Here is a 17,215-nt window from a genome sequence, read left to right on the forward strand (position 1 = left end):
GAGGGAGACGGGATTTAATGATATCTCTAACAAATTACTTCTCTGCTGCCAAACCTCAACAGTGGAATTTGTAAAGATAAAGGGTGCTGATGCAGGGACCAAAGAGATTTCAGATACCACAGTATCCTTCTTGTTTGAAGTATTGCCAAGGGTATCACGAGAATCATAGATTCCATGAGATCCAATATCCTGAGGTGTTCCCTTGGAGTGAATGAAGGTTGAGTAGAAAACCTTTGAAATAGATCTAGATCTAGATATCAATATCTAGATATAGATGTATTTTTTTCCTGATGAAGAAAAACTCTTTTAACTGGGTTTCCAGGAACACAATCCTGTCTTAAGGAGTCAGAAAAGACTTTTGAATGTTCTCTTGGAATCCTAACTTGTGTAAGAAATCTCACACCCAGAAGAGAAAGATTACTGGCACTTTGAAAAAGACTCTGCAAAAGATAAGCAAGTCATCTAAAAATGAAAAAAATGTGGACACCATGTAGCCTCCAATGAGCTATAACTGGAGATAGACACTTTGTGAACATTCTTGGTACAGTGGATAGTCCAAACGGTAAGGCAAGGAATTGATAATGTGATCCAAACACAAAAACTGAAGAAGATTCTGAAGTTTTGATAAATAGGGATGTGATTATATGCATCCTTTAAGTCTATTGTTACTAGAAAACTTGAAAGAGAAGAAAAGGTAATTGGTCATGAAGTGACACCATTTTGAATTTAGGCCATATCACAAAAAGGTTTCAGTATATATAAAAGACATACATACCTCTAGGCTGGTCAAACAGTATGATGCAGAGGAAATACTCCAGGTGCATTTAACAATTGACAAGACCCCTATTCAAATCATAGCTAGCTATAGGCTTCCAACTCTGACTCAAGATGCCCAATCCACCTATCTGGACCTTTTTGAATCTATCAGGATTCAACCCTTTACCATGATCCTGGGCAACTTTAACTATCCAACCATAGACTGGAAGAAATACTCATGCCAAAACACAAATGCCCAGATATTCCATGATTTTGTCAATGCAAATGTCTTGGACCAGTTGGTTGACACCCCAACAAGACGTGATAATATCTTGGATTTGATATTAACCAACATGAGTAACCCAAAGTAAGGCAAAAACAAGGTGATTAAAACCAAACAAGGAAGCATGAGTAACCCCTGCAGCATCCCTACAGTGTCATAATCCCTGGTAAGATCCAACTACAAAGCAGTCACTTTCGAAGTTGCCACCCCCAACCCCCAAGCCAGAGTCAAACAAAAAACTTCACCAGAGCTGATTACAACCTCCTGAGGGAAGGTATAAACAGCTTCAGAGCCCCTTCTTCCTCCACAGAAACTGACAAATATGTCCAAACTTACACCAAAGTACTATGTGAGCATTTATATAGCTGCATGGAATCAGGAATAGCAGACAAGACAAAATTATCCTTCTCAAGGAAGAGTAAACCTGTCTGGTGGACATCTACAATAAATAAACTCTATAATAAAAGGAAAAAATTGCTGTCCAGGACCAAAAAGGAGCAGATGTCTAATTGGAAGCAATCTCTCCTTATCCTGAACAAGCAAATAAGAGCACTAGTGAAATCCTCCAAAGCAAAGTTTGAGTACAGACTGGCCACATCTACTAAAAACAGTCATAAGGCTTTCTTCATATATGTCCACAGTCTCAAGGGAAGCACCCAGATTTGCTCAGAACTGGTGGTCAAGGACACCACATACACAAACCCTGTAGATATAGCCAATCTGCTGGCAGACAGCTTCAGTGAAAACTTCACTACTCTGACCCCCATAAATAAAACAGGACATCCCCAGCACCTGCCCCCTTCCCTTATATCTAGGGAGCAAGTCATCACTGCCCTCTCAAAGGCAAAAAATTCTGCCTCCATGGGAACCAATAACATCCCAGGCTGCTTCCTACCTGAACTCAGGCAGGAACTTGCAGCACCATTAGGCACCGTATTCAACCAAAGCCTGAGTACTGGCTTCATCCCAGCCTAGTGGAGGACAGCTACTGTCGTCCTTTTGCACAAAGGTGGAGCATCCACCGATCCAGGAAATTATAGAACTTTCAGCCTAACTAGCCTGATCTACAAAGCCATGGAGCAAATTATCGTGGACCTCATTAACAAGGACATTGGCAACTTCCAGACACTTAATCCCACATAATTTGGTTTTGTCAAGGGGAGGTCATGCCTGTTAAATTTGGTTGACTTCTTTGAAACAGTCACCAAGGCCATACATGAGGGGAAGATGGTGCACACCCCCTACTGTGACCTGGCCAAGGCCTTTGATACTATTCCCCACTCAGGTATAATAGATAAAGTCTCTCAACTAGGCATCAATCCACATGTTACCAGATGGGTAGCAAACTGGCTCACTAAGAGAACCCACCTAGGGGAAGCCACCTCAAGTAGTAGACCCGTAACAAGTGGTGTACCCCAGGGATCGGTCTTGGGGCCTCTGCTGTTTAGGATATACTTCTCAGAGCTGCATGCCAAATCTAGTGGGCTATGGCTGACCAAGTTTGCAGATGACTGCAAGCTGGGTGCTGTCATCAGTTCCCCTAGTAAAGTGGGCATCTTCCAAGAGGGTCTCACTCAAATAAATGACTGGTGCCAGAAACATGACCTCAGACTGAATGCCTAAAATTGCATCATTGTCATCCCTTTTGGGGAGAGTGATATCCCCACAAATTATCACATTGATAATAAGTCACTAAGCATGCAATCAGTTGTGAGGGACTCGGGAACCCAAGTTGATAGCAAACTGACTTTTGACCACCATATTGCCTTCATTGTATGGAAAGCTTTCTACATGGCATAACTCATTAGAATGGGTATCTCACCCAGGGGCAAGGAGATCATAACATCCCTGTATTCTTCCCTTATAAGACCGATTATTGAATACAGTGCCCCTTTCGGCATGTACCTCACAAAGCACATGCAGCAGCTGGAGAAACCACAGAGATTCCTCACCCGGAGAATCCAGGGCCTCAAACATTTACCCTACACACAGAATTGTAACACTCAAGTCTGCTGAATGGGGAGTCCGGATCCAATAATTTGTACCACAAACGGGAAATATCCACAATTTTATTAAAACATATTGCGTATAAATTCTGTAAGGTTTATACATTTGTTTAATAATTTACCCTTCACAGATAGACTAAAAGCCCTGTCCCTCTACTTAGTCTCTTACAGACTCCTCAGAGGTGACCTCTGTCTGGCATACAAAGCAATCTCAGACCCCACCCTGATAGGACTGCTGCATATGGCAAGTCAAGCTCCATTTGAGTAACCTGTATGCGAGACCTCAACCTGGTCTGTGATATCAATAGGACTTGTTGGCAGGACCGTTTTTTTGCCCCAGAGACTCCCCCTTTTGTGGAATAGACTCCCTCTCCACGTGAAGTAGAGTACCTCATTAACCCTTTTTACGTGCAACCTAGATAACTAGGTGCAGAACAAAAAATACACCTCTGAGAGTCCACCTATTTCCCTGCTGGACAGTGGCATAGGGTGCTGACTTGTTGAAACATGGGCTAAATTCTTGGTTATGCTTATAAGGGCCTCAGGGCCAATAGCCTAGTAACTTCCTATGATCGTATGAAAAAAAAGATCCAGAACTGGTCTCCCAAGCATTTTCTTTCTTTGGCACTAGGGACATCCTTGAATAAAAGTCCTTCGTCACCTGGGAAGGATGAACTCATTCTATCCCTCCTTGGAACAGCATGTGATGAATTGGTGGAAATAAAAGAGTCTGATCTGGAGGATGAGGAATGATCCCTGAAAAGGAGAACCCCCCCCCCCCCCACTGCCATCTTTTTCAGAACCCATTTGTCTAAAACTATCTGTTGCCAAGGAAAAAATGGAGATTCAGATTTTCAGGAAGAAAAAATCAGCCAGGATGAGAGGAGGTTACAAGGTCTCTTGAACAGTCATTCCAGTTTTGTTTGACCGTCCTTGGTTTTGAGGGGTTCAAGTCTACTTGCTAGGGAATCCCCTTGCCATTTCTTCTTAAATATCTGTTTACCTGTGTTTTGCTGAGGCTGTTCTGAGATGGTTTATTTTGCCTTTTTGCTAAAATTGGAAGAAAAGGTTGAAAATCCTATGAATAATTTGGAAAAAAGGGAGTTGAAAAATGTTAGAGATTCCGTGGATCAGCATTCCCCTTTCATCGTACTTTTTGATCACCTCTGAAGCAGAGAGGAAAAACACTAAATCGCTGTCTATTGGTGAATTTAAAACTCATTTTAACATTATCTAGAAGATTCTGAGAATAATTTAACATATAAGCATTAGAGATGCAGAAATATACACTTTTTTCCCATACCTATCTATAATTTGCTACTGTCATCAGAAAGCGTAGGATTGGAAATGACCTGGTGCTTAGCACCAGTGGGATCAACTAGAGCTACAGCAGCTAGTTCAGGTTTGGGAATGTGTATAAAGATAACCTGCTCTGCTGGCAAAGGTTGTTTGTTTATTTTTTTTTTTCTTTTTGTGGCTGGAAGAAGAACCAACCATGGGACTGGTAGTCTGTTCCATTGTCAAGTCAAAAATGATGCCTCTTTCCCAGGGAAGACAAGCAGCAATTGTCAATAAACACTACAAGTCTACAAGTTACTTTTTTGACAGAAAAACACAGTAAAAGCATTTTAAAACACTATGTCAGGCCCACAAAAGAAAAATAAACACATTTTCTCAACAGAAGAAATATTTTCAGCTACTTTACATCACTTTTACACTGACAGGAAAAAGAAGCACTTCATTTAAAAGTATGTTACAGTCTCCTAACAGTATGTTAAAACACAACACTCCTACCTTTAAAATAACTTTTCCAAAGTGGAAGTGGTGACACATAAAAACAAATAGGAAAATGGATGTTTTTTTCCCCCAAAGGGAACGTATCTTCCCAGCAAAAGAATAGCACAAGCTGAACATCGTTCTTCAAAAGCCTCAGAGGGATGTACTGTTCTGTGACAGTGAAGCCCTGAAGTCCTTTGTGCCCAAACTTGTCTTTTAATCAGCTCAGCTCAAGTTGCTTGACAGTTTGGGCATGTGAAAGGTGCCCTGAAGCCTTAGAAGCTGGTTGGCTCCTACATCCTTGGAGGAATATAACCCATATAGCTAAGGCTCCTTCAGATCGATATGATGAGCATCTATTACTCCAGCACTACTGTTAGAACATTCTGCTACCATGATGCATTGTCCATTTCTTTGTATATTTGAACTCTTAACATTTTAACATGTGGGTTTCTTAAAACAGTCCAGATTACACTAGATTTCTATAAAAGATGTGTAAAATGTTTCATTTCAGTAGAAGTTTGAATCCTTTTGGTCATCTACAAAACTAAACTATTATTTTGTATAACATAGAGTTTATGTAATATTTGAGAAGCACTAATTTCCAATGGGCATCCATCTTTACATTAATACTAGTTTTGGAACATGATGTTATTATAATAATACCTTTACACCTAACATCAGACCACGTTATTGTTGCATTAAACAGAGTTTTTCCACTATTAGCTTACAGAAATTGGTAATATTTTAATGGAAAAAATGCATACAGAATGAAAATGACTATTACTAAAATACAATAGACTTTTTTCAGCAATGCAGTATAAGGGAGAGAAAAAAAGGAAAGTGAGAGATGAATGGGCCATACATGCACAGAGAGGATTATTGAAGGCGTACGCTAGAATTCACACCCATGTTACACATCACACAAGGGACTTGAACCTGGTGTAGCAAGAAAAGTGAATGCTTGTAATTCTTAGACATACTGCTATTTGAACTCAAATTTCACTCACTGTTACCTGACTGATAAAACACCTCATCACAGAGAGATCTGCATATCAACTATATACATACAATTGGCATGATTCTCAGATATACATATGTAGGCCAGGGGCCAGCTGCATAGTGAAAATAACTTGGAATGCTCTAAGTATGTGTAGCCAGTATAGGTTGTAGAAATGCAAATGAGAGTGCTGATGGGAACCTAACCAGAAAAGGGCAGTGAAATGGAATGGCAGGAACTTTCATCCCAACAAAATTTCATCATGATGTCTGTCATCAACTATTCACCTGTGACTCACAATTGCAGGATTCCTAAATAGAGAAACTGGCCTTCCACCAACAGCAATACTTAAATGATATCAAAGTATGTAAATGTTCATGAATAATTAATTTGCATGATGAGGTGATTTGCATGAAAGTCTTCTGTTGGTTGATTTTTTGGCTTTGATTAATTGATCAGCAGCGAGTTTTGGAGAACTATTGCTGAATGTGCCGTCCTTGTAACAATGTACACACTGCTATACTCCACATTTGTCTGGATATATAAACAAAGACTGTCGTTATGAAATCAGGACAAAATGCTAACATGTATTACTTTAGTGCAATGCAATGGGAAAAAACAGGTTGCATAACATTAAATGTAACACTTCGCACTGGACTCTTCATCTGGAAATATTGCTGCAGCTGTAAAACTTTCTTTTCTCAAAATATTAGTTTAATTAAGGAGTACTTGCAAATTTGTCTGCTAAGATTTATTAACTGGGTTCTTCTTTGAAAGGTGGAACCAGCTGGATCTGGCTATTGTGCTCCTGTCTGTCATGGGCATCACCTTGGAAGAGATCGAAATCAATGCTGCCCTTCCCATCAACCCCACAATCATACGAATTATGAGGGTTCTTCGCATTGCTAGGGGTGAGTATTAAACGCATTCTTCTTTAACGTATTCTAGTCTGCTATGGATGAGTTTCACCAGTAGCTCAACTGTCTTCTGGTACAGTTTGAAATACTGGTATAAGCACTTCACCGTTGACAATTGTACTGCATTTTTGTGTCTACTTAAAAAATATTCTGTTTTTCCTTAACAGAGTGCTTGCACTAGGTATGCTGTCCCAGTAATGTTATAATTACTGACATAACTCATTTAGTATTAATGCACAGCAATGCCTTTCTTAAGCAGATGACACTAGGAAAATTTACTGCCATTTGTGGGAAATACTGTAGTGCCCAATAATTTTACAGCTTGCATCTTCCAAGTGCTGTTTAATCCAGGCAGTATTTATATCTCTTTAATACTACATGCATTGCTAGCATGCTTAAGTGACAACATTGTGTGAGAGTTAGTGCAGAGTCCCATTGCTGATCATATAGACAAACACAATTTTAATTTTAAAATAGACTTCATATCTTAAAAACAACAAATCATAAATAATACAAACACTATTTTTGAATGAGGACGAGTCACAATGCACTTTTAAGGTCTATGACCCCACATTGCTGGTACTTAGTTCTTCTGTATTTAAAGTTGTATCCCCCCAGGAAAGAAATGATATGTAGTTTTCTGAAGAACCAAAAACTGGTAGTATGCACAAACCAGCAAAATTTACCAATTTCCTTTAATTCCTTTATTTTGGTTGAGCTCTTTCGTTCCATACGATACTTGGAACTTCATCAGAACATTTTACTAAGTAAAAAGCACATATTTAAATGCAATTAAAACATCACATGATAACAATTAGCCATTAATAAACACATTCTAGTTAATTTATTAAAATAAATAAAAAAATTAAAACCTTACCTAATCTTATTCAATTAATTAAAACCAACAGTTTATTAATTAAAAGTATAAAGCATTATAGATTCTTAGGTTCATAGATGTTTACCAGGCTAATGACACACGGCCCTTTTTAAGCCTAGCTATGTATCCCAAATCTCTGACAAGTTCTGATACCCTTGATAAGTGTAAGCATGGGCTTGGGAGAGGAACCATTTACAGGTTACCTCTGTCCATTAGAGACATAGGTGCCAAACCAGGGATGAATTTCAGGTTTCCCATCTAATTGCCCAAGTTGCACTTGTATCTGCCTCACATGGATGGGGAGCCTGTTCCATAGACAGGGTAGTCTTTGGGATACATACCTATCTCTCCAGCAGGTCCTGTTTAAATCACAGGCAAGGTTTAAGTCTTTAGAACAAGTAACTCTGGTGCTGTTTGTTATTTGGATATGCAGGAGGTCCATCAAAGTGGGGTCTAACAATGCCCTGTATGCCAGGCATAGATCTCCCCTTCAAAAGCCCGTAGGAGACAGAATACAGAGGTAGGGCTTTGAGGCAATTTGGATAGGACATATTACTTACACCTGGTATTCTTTTAGTGAGGAACCTCTGTGGATATTCCAATTGTTGGATATGCCTGGATAGGTACATACCAAAGGGGGAATTGTACTCAATGATAGGTCTGATGAATACCTAATACAGTGGAACAATGATTTCCTTGAACTTAGATGCCATACCTTTGTTTATAAGTTACACAACCTAGAATTATTTCCTCACCACTGTAGACACGTGATGATCAAAGGCTAGATTACTATCTATGTGTGTCCCCAAGTCCCTGACTACTGGGTCAGCTTCAAGGGGTATGTTGTCAATAAGATAGCTACCAGGGATGGGTGATTTCCCAAAGGATACTATTATGCTATTTTAACCTTATAAGTGAATTAATTGAAACAGATGAATTTAATCCAGGGTCACTTGTTGCATCTAATCTTAGTTTCCGTTTGAGTTTGCATTTATCTAAATGCTCATCTGTAATCCATCCCTGGCACTTTTGACTTGTTCAACCACTAAAAATTAAAAAAAGTGTCTGAAATTCTTTCACATGCTTATATAGGGCATTAGTGATTTGCCATTTTTAATGTCTAAAAGATGTTCGTAAATATGCTGCTTTAATCTCCTAAAAGTTTTGCCGATGTAAAATGCAGAGCCTAATTGACATTGCACCAAATAAACATTTTGTGTATAACAGGAAAATATCCATTGCTCTTATGTGCATTACATCTAATAGTAAAACTGACAGCTGGTTTTATCCTAAAACGCTGTGAACAGCAACCACATTTAAACATAACCTGTGCATGTTTCCTAGTAGCATTATGTATGTTGTCATTATGTTCTAAATATGCCTTGAATGTTTTGTCTTTTTTATATGTGACGTGGTTTTGTCTCCTATTTTTCTTGACAAATCGTTATCTGCAGAAATAACTTCCAATTTGTATTAACGCAACCACCTATACTTTTACTGTCCAAAGTGTAGTTGGTTATAATTTTTTTTTATATTATTATTTTTATTATTAACACTTTTTAACTGGAGTACTGGTGTTGCAATATCTAAACCTAAAATGGATAAATATATATAAATTTTAGACATGTTCCTTTAATTTTTTTACTGGTTGAACAAGTCAAAAGTGATTCCCAGGGATGGATTACAGATGAATGTGAGCTCAAATGGCAATTTAGATTAGATGCCACAAGTGACCCTGGATTAAATGAATCTGTTTCAATTAGTTCACTTTTAAATTTAAAATATCATAATGCTTTATAGTTTTAATGAATAAAATAGGGGATTTAATTAATTGAATAAGATTAAGGTTTTAATTTTTTATATTTATTTTAATTAATTAGATTTTCTTTCTTAATGGCTGATTGTTGTCATATGTTTTTTACTTGCATTTAAATGTGTGCTTTTTATGTAGTAAAACGTTGTGATGAAGTTCCAAGTATTGTATAGAACGAAAGCACTCAAGTGAAATAAAGGAAATTGGTGATTTTTTTTCAGTTTGTGCATGCTACCATTTTCTGGTTCTTTAATTTGTTTGTCAATCGTTTTGGGTTTAAGCTTGGTGATATACAGTTTTAGAAAAGCTGCACAACATTTGAGTTCAAATCATTTCAGAATTTTAACTTTTCATCTTTAAAATTCAAGATTTTGTGATTTAATTTTGTATTTATCAGGAGTGTCAGTGGAAAACAAATCTACTTTAAGTTTTAACCATATTCCTTTAAAATTCTCCTGAGCATACTGGAGCACTGAGAAGCTGCAGGAACCAGCTGAAGAATGAGGGCAGATACATATCAATTTAAATAAATGGTTATCCTGAGATAACCTGCAAATCAGAATTAAGATGTACACATCTACACATGCATTCATGTTATATATATATATGTGTGTGCTTGTGTGTGTGTGTGTGTGTGTGTGTGTGTGTGTGTGTGTGTGTGTGTGTGTGTGTGTGTATACGTGTGTGTGTGTGTGTGTGTGTGTGTGTGTGTGTGTGTGTGTGTGTGTGTGTGTGTGTGTGTGTGTGTGTGTGTGTTTGTGTGTGATTACCATAGACTGGTCAATCATGGCTCAGATCACCCTGTGTATGGTCAACCCATATTGACTGATGCTGCTTATGGTCAACAGTTATGTGAGAAAGGATGATCCCTGGGGAAGGGTAGTCTGCCCCTTTCGCATGGATCATGCGATCTAGAGTCAGTATAATACTAATTAGCAGGGGATGTGGGAGGTTTGATTTGTTGCATGCATAAGCAAAAGCATGTTGACCTTGTGGGATTCGATGTTAGTTTGTCAAAGTTAATCATATCCAAAGAATCACCCCTACTTACACACTAGATCCATATGTATGTACATATATATATATATATATATATATATATATATATATATGTATATATACACACACACACACACACACACACACACACATAGCAAGAGAGAAAGAGGTTCATAAAAGTTACACTGAACCTCAAAATATAAAATAAAAAAGACTGAATTTACAAATCATTCACTACTAAAGACATTGAATCATCAAAACACTGAATACTTACCTGCACAGAACAACATTTTATTAGTAGACCCCAGCTACTAAACTGAGATCAAGTGTTGTCTTAGTAGTGGCACTGTTAGGGAAAGGGCTTTTAGTAACATAATGTGTAGGGTTAGGGGCAGGGGTAGGATATGGGTTTGGGCTAGCACACATGAGTAAGGTGAGCATGGAGACCTGGTGGAATCACAAAATCTATAGCCTGTATAACAGAGGGAAGAAATCCATGGCACAAATTATGAGGTGCAGCACCCAGCAGGCTAAAAGCTCTCTCATTAAACTAAATAAACAACTTAGAGGAAAATAAAGTCTACCAAAGTTAAATTTGAGGTAAATTTGGCCTCCCAAGCCACAAACAACCACAAGACATTCTTTAGCTATGTCCAAATCCTCAAAAGCAATACACAATTCTTTACAGAGTTCATTGTAAATGGAGCCACCACTACTGAGCCAGAAGATTTAGTAAATGTACTAGCTGTCAAATTAAGCTCAAACTTTACCCCTATCCCCCCCTCAACCTTCTTTCCTCGGGAAAAATCATTAAATATAACTCCCCCACTTTCACTATGGAACACATCCATATATGGTGTCTCTAAGGCCGAGACACTGCATCAGTAAGTCCAGACAATATCTCAGGATGACTTCTAAATAGCATGAAACATGACCTATCAGGCCCACTGGGATTCTTATTTAATAGTAGCTTCATAAAGGCTCCATGCCTCATGAATGGAGAATGGCAACAGTCATTCCTCTACACAAAGATGGGGCATCTACAGACCTTGGAAACTACAGATGCATAAGTCTCAATAATCTCATATTGAAAGCCATGGAAAGAATTATCATGGAAATGATTGACAGTGACATAGGAAACCTCCAAACACTGGACCCAACCCAGTTTTGGTTTTGTCTATTCAGCCTGGTGGACTTCTTTGAGAAGGTTACCAAAGTACTGGATGAGGAAAAAGTGGTTTACACTACCTACCTTGCCTGGCCAACACATTTGACACAATACCCCACTCAGGCATTGTTGGTAAACTCATGAGGTTAGATACAAACCCTTATGTCACCAGGTGGATAGCCCAGCTGGCTCACAGACAGGACACAAGAAGTTAGAATTGAGAAATCCACCTCTACAAAGATGCCAGCCACAAGTGGAGTCCCTCAGGGATTGGTCTTGAGACTGTTCCTTTTTGGCATTTACTTCTCTGAAATCATGGCCAATGTCAATGACTTCTGGCTGACTAAATTTGTAGATGATTGCAAGTTTGGAGTTGTCATTGAATACCACACTGACACAGATGTTCTCCAGGAAGGGCTGCCACAGACAAAATACTACTGTCAGAGTCATGTACTAAAGCTAAATGCCAAGAAGTGCATAATAGTACCCTTCAGGGAGTCATTTGACAACACGCCCCTAAGAGCTGATCCAGTAATCAGGGACTTGGAGACACACATAGACAGATAACTAGCCTATGATCATCACATGACTACAGTAGTGAGGAAACCATTCTTTGTTGTGCAACTGAGAAACAAAGACATGGCCCATAGGTCCTAGGTAGTCATTCTTCCACTGTATTCAGCATTCATCAGACCTATCATTGAGTACAATGCCTTCAATGCCTTTCTTTGGTATGTACCTAACCAGACATATCCAACAACTGGAACACCCACAGAATTCCTCACTAAAAGAATGCAGGGCATAAGTAACATGTGCAATGCAGACCTCCTCAAGGCCCTATCCTTGTATTCTGAAATCCTATAGGATGTCGAGGGGAGATCTATACCTAGAATACAAGGCATTGCCATACCCCACTCTGACGGACTTCCTGTATATCTGCAAAGCAAACAGCACTAGAATTACCCATTCTAAAGACTTAAACCTTGCCTGCAATATAAATAGGACTTGCTGGAGAGACAGGTATGAATCACGCAGAAAACCTCCTTCTCTGGAACAAGCTCTCCATCCATGAGAAGCAAAGTTCCTCCTTAACCCAACTCAAGTCTCAAGTGTAACTTGGACAATTGGATGGGGAATAAGAAATTCATTCCTGGCTTGGCACCTATATTTGTAATGGAACAGGCAGCCTGTAAATGGTTCATTTTCCAGGCCCCTGCTTGTACATTTTTCATTTCCCAAACCCCTGCTTACACTTATCAAGGTTACCAGAACTTGTTAAAGACTTGGGATGCATGACTAGGCATAAAAAGGCCCTTGTGGTCATTAGGATAATTAGCACCTGTGAACCATTTAAAATGTTAGGACATGCTAGAACAAGTCCCAAAAAACATAAACTGAATGGACAAAAAACAAACTTACATATAATAAGTCTGAGACTGCCATTTCTTGGAATATTCCTTTTTTCTCTGAGGTATGGTGAGTTTGGGGTTTATCAGCAGGGGTGTTTGAGATTTACTCTTTTCCCAATTGTTTTAAATTTTTTTCATCTTGTTGGTACTTGGCATTTTAAGTGCTGACATTTTCATAGGGAGCCCATGGGAGCTTACATCCCCCCCCCCCCCACACACACATACTACCTTACTCATGTGTGCTAACCCTAACCTTATCCCTGTCCCTTACTGTAACCCTACACATTGTGTTAATAAAATCCCTTTCCCTAACATTAGCAGTAGACAAGACAAAATGACACAGAACACAAACAACCCCAAACTTGAATAACAGTAGATCTATCCCCTTACCTAACTCTTACTCTAACACTAACCCACAAACACTCGCACATTCATATTCCTGAAGTCTCGTACTTACCCATACTATATAAAACTGTAATTCAGCATCATTAGAGTCTTGAAAATGTGCATGATGCCAACAAATAAACAAGACTCATTGAAGATGTAGATTGCTAACTCATTGTATCCCCAGTCTATAGACTGAGTTAACTCTACAGGTCAAACAAGTATTAATTTGTCTACCTTTAAGGATAAATGTGATGACTGGATGGCAGATTTACACTAGGATCGTCATGTATAGCCCTGCACAGTTTGGGAGGTGAATGCTATGAAGTGCTTGAAAGGGGAAGCACAGACTTTCAATTGGGTCTTCTTAAAGGTGTACATGGCTAAGCATCTTATCATCTTAGTGATCTGTCAACTAGGGTAGCTCCTATATTCCTAAAGCACTTATATTAGACTGCATTTCACAATATCTTTTAAACAATCTTAAGAATTTAATTTTATTATTCAGAGTTACAGATAAAACATATTAGACTCCCCTATAAATTTAATTTTCTACCTTTTTCCCAAAGTTTTCCTCATCATTTTATGTATCCATTTACCTGTAGTTCTTCCCCTGTTTTTTCATTTACATCTATTTTATCTGTACTCCGCTTTTATTATAAGGGCATTATTTAATTAGTAGTCTGAATACTACTATTGGGGCAGCCATGGTGGTGCAGTGGTTAGCATTGCCGCCTCACAGCAAGAGGTTCTCTGGTTCGATCCTCGGCTGGGGTGCCTTCTGTGCAGAGTCTGTATGTCCTCCCTGTGGTCACGTGGGTTTCGTCCGGGTGCTCTGGTTTCCTCCCACATCCCAAAGACATGCTGCAGGTGGATTGGACACTCTAAATTGGCCCTAGGTGTGAGTGTGTGCGTGTGTGTGCCTTCTGTGGAAGGTTGGGTGCTGGGCTGGCAACTCGACACCATAAAACTCCACTGCCAATCATGAGTGGACAAGGTGATCCACTGTGGCGACCCCTAACCAGGAAAAAGCCGAAAGAAGAAGAAGTCTGAATACTACTATTATCGAATAGTTGTGAGTGTCTTCTTCATAAACATCCAGAAACATTCTTTCTGTATATCATTTTCAATATCATTGCTTATGTTCTTATAGTGGTTTTTTTTCATTATTTTCTTTGCATAGTTTCTGAACATTCAGCGTTCAGCCTACTAACTTCATTACTTATGTCTGATATATTTTCCTTTAACTACTCAGCCAAACCATGCCTGCATCATATTTGTATTTTGACTATACATTTTAGTCTTGTGGCCAGTAATGGACATTTACTTATCAAATGATTCATTTTGTCACAAAAACAGTTTTGGGTTGACCCAAATATCTTACTACCCCTTGAATATCCTTAATTAAAGAAACACTAAGGAGATAAGCAGTACCATGTAATAATGTTTTATATTTCTTACTCACAGTCTTTATTCCCCTTTCATCTGTTGTTTTATTTTCTTCTATAGCAGTAGACAGATGTCATCTATGTAATTTTCAGTGTCTTCCTTCTCAGTGTTATCAGTGCTAAACTGAAGCTGATTTTTTATGTATTTGCAAAGAAATAAATTGAAATAATTTGGTCCATTGAACAATGCTTTTTTTTGAAAAACCTTCACAAATTTGTATGCTAATTCATACATTTTAAAAACCTATCAGCATGACTTTCAGTACTCAGATTGTTAAGAGCTTAAATATGCTCAGTTTATGTCCATAATCTTGAAGCCTGATGGCTTCACCACAGTATGCAATAGCACTTACGTCTTCATTTTAACAATGTCTGTTCCTTGTGCCCACTGCTTGTTCATCTCTACAGCAGTCTCCTCCTCTCAATTTAAAGAAGATGTAAAACCTCTTCCCTTGTTTGTTAAAGGAATTTGAGGTCAAGTATTGCAGTCCATGGAAATACGGTTGCAGAACTTGGTTCAACTTCCAAAAATCATTCTTTTTAAAATGTTATTGCCAAAGCCACCAACACTTAATATAGTAAACTCAATCTCAGATTTTGTGTTTTAAGCATCCAAATTCCCATTAGCTTCATCTGTTTTCACTACAGCCTCTGCCTCTGTGATATCCTTCTCCTGTAGCTCTCCTTTCAAATGCATTCTTCAGCAAACCTAGTGAAAAGAGTAGGGGGATTTCACCGATGGCCTGTCTATCAATACAACATTGAGTCTCCACTGAAAAGAGGCCATAGACCTAGTGGGACTAACCCAGTCAACAAATTGTAAATAAGTAAATAAACAATTTGTTGAGACATCAGTGGATGAGCAGTTAATAGTACCTAGCTGGCAATTATCAGCAAACTTGGCCAAGCATACTTCTGGGACTTTGGCTTCGAATAGTGCAAAATAAATGCCACTGATGAATAAGACACAGCACTGAATAGTGTGGTAGCCCACTGGCTAAAGTTTTATGTATAGAGGGAGTACCCACAAATTCTATGTAAAGTTTTATGTATGAAGGGAGTACCCACAACTTCTACATAAAGCTTTATGTATGAAAGGAGAACCCACAATGTCTACATAAAGTTTTATGTATGGAGGGAGTACCCACAAATTATACATAAGGTTTTATGTATGAAGGGAGTACCTACAACTTCTACCTAAAGTTTTATGTATGGAGGTAGTACCCACAACTTCTACGTAAAGTTTTATATATGGAGGGAGCACCCACAAATTCTAAGTAAAGTTTTATGTATGAAGGGAGTACCAACAACTTCTACATAAAGTTTTATCTACGGAAGGAGTACCCACAACTTATATATAATGTTTTATGTATGGAGAGAGTACCCACAACTTCTACATAAAGTTTTAATTATGAATGGAGTACCCACGACTTGTATATAAAGTTTTATGCATTGAGAGAGTACCCACAACCTTCTACATAAAGTTTTATGTTTGGAGGGAGTACCTACAACTTCTACATAAAGTTTTATGTATGAAGGGAGTACCTACAACTTCTACATAAAGTTTTGTGAATAGAGGTAGTACCCACAACTTCTATGTAAAGTTTTATGTATGAAGGGAGTACCCACAACTTATACATAAAGTTTTATGTATGGAAGGAGTACCCACAACTTCTACATAACATTTTATGTATGGAGGGAGTACCCACAACTTCTTCATACAATTTTAATTATGGAGGGGGTACCTACAACTTCTACATAAAGTTTTATGTACGGAAGGAGTACCTACAACTTTTAAGTTAAGTTTTATGTATGGAGGGAGTACCACAACTTTGACATAAAGATTTGTGTACTGACGGTGTACCCACAACTTCTATGTTAAGTTGTATGTATGAATGGAGTGCCCACAACTTCTACATAAAGTTATATGTATGGAGGGAGTACCCAAAACTTCTACATAAAGTTTTATTTGTGGAGGTAGTACCCACAACTTATAGATAAAGTTTTATGTACAGAGGGAGTACCTACAACTTCTACATAAAGTTTTATGTATGAACGGAGTACCCACAACTTCTACATTATGTTTTATGCATGAAGGGAGTACCCACAACTACTACATACAATTTTATGTATGGAGGGAGTACCCACAACTTTTACATAAAGATTTGTGTACTGAGGGAGTACCCACAGCTTTTACATTAAGCTTTATGTATGAAGGGAGTACGCACAACTTCGACATAAAGATTTGTGTACTGAGGGAGTACCCACAACTTCTATGTTAAGTTTTGTGCTTGAAGAAAGTACCCACAACTTCTACATAAAGTTTTATGTACAGAGGGAATACCCACAACTTCTATATAAAGATTTGTGTACTGAGGG

The 17,215-nt window shown here is 38.4% G+C and overlaps 1 protein-coding gene across 1 annotated transcript in view; it reads left to right on the forward strand.

Moving 5' to 3' along the window:
• The window catches only part of CACNA1I (calcium voltage-gated channel subunit alpha1 I), a 3,136,920-nt gene that overhangs the window by 2,590,525 nt on the left and 529,180 nt on the right, over positions 1–17,215 (forward strand). The window contains exon 26 of the mRNA XM_044073362.1: positions 6,599–6,732. Within this exon, the coding sequence (XP_043929297.1) occupies positions 6,599–6,732 (134 nt within the window). The remainder of the gene's footprint in view (positions 1–6,598; positions 6,733–17,215) is intronic.

Source organism: Protopterus annectens, chromosome 1.part0 (genome assembly GCF_019279795.1).
Source record: "Protopterus annectens isolate FY-2018-M chromosome 1.part0, PAN1.0, whole genome shotgun sequence".
Classification (NCBI taxonomy): Eukaryota; Metazoa; Chordata; order Ceratodontiformes; family Protopteridae; genus Protopterus; species Protopterus annectens.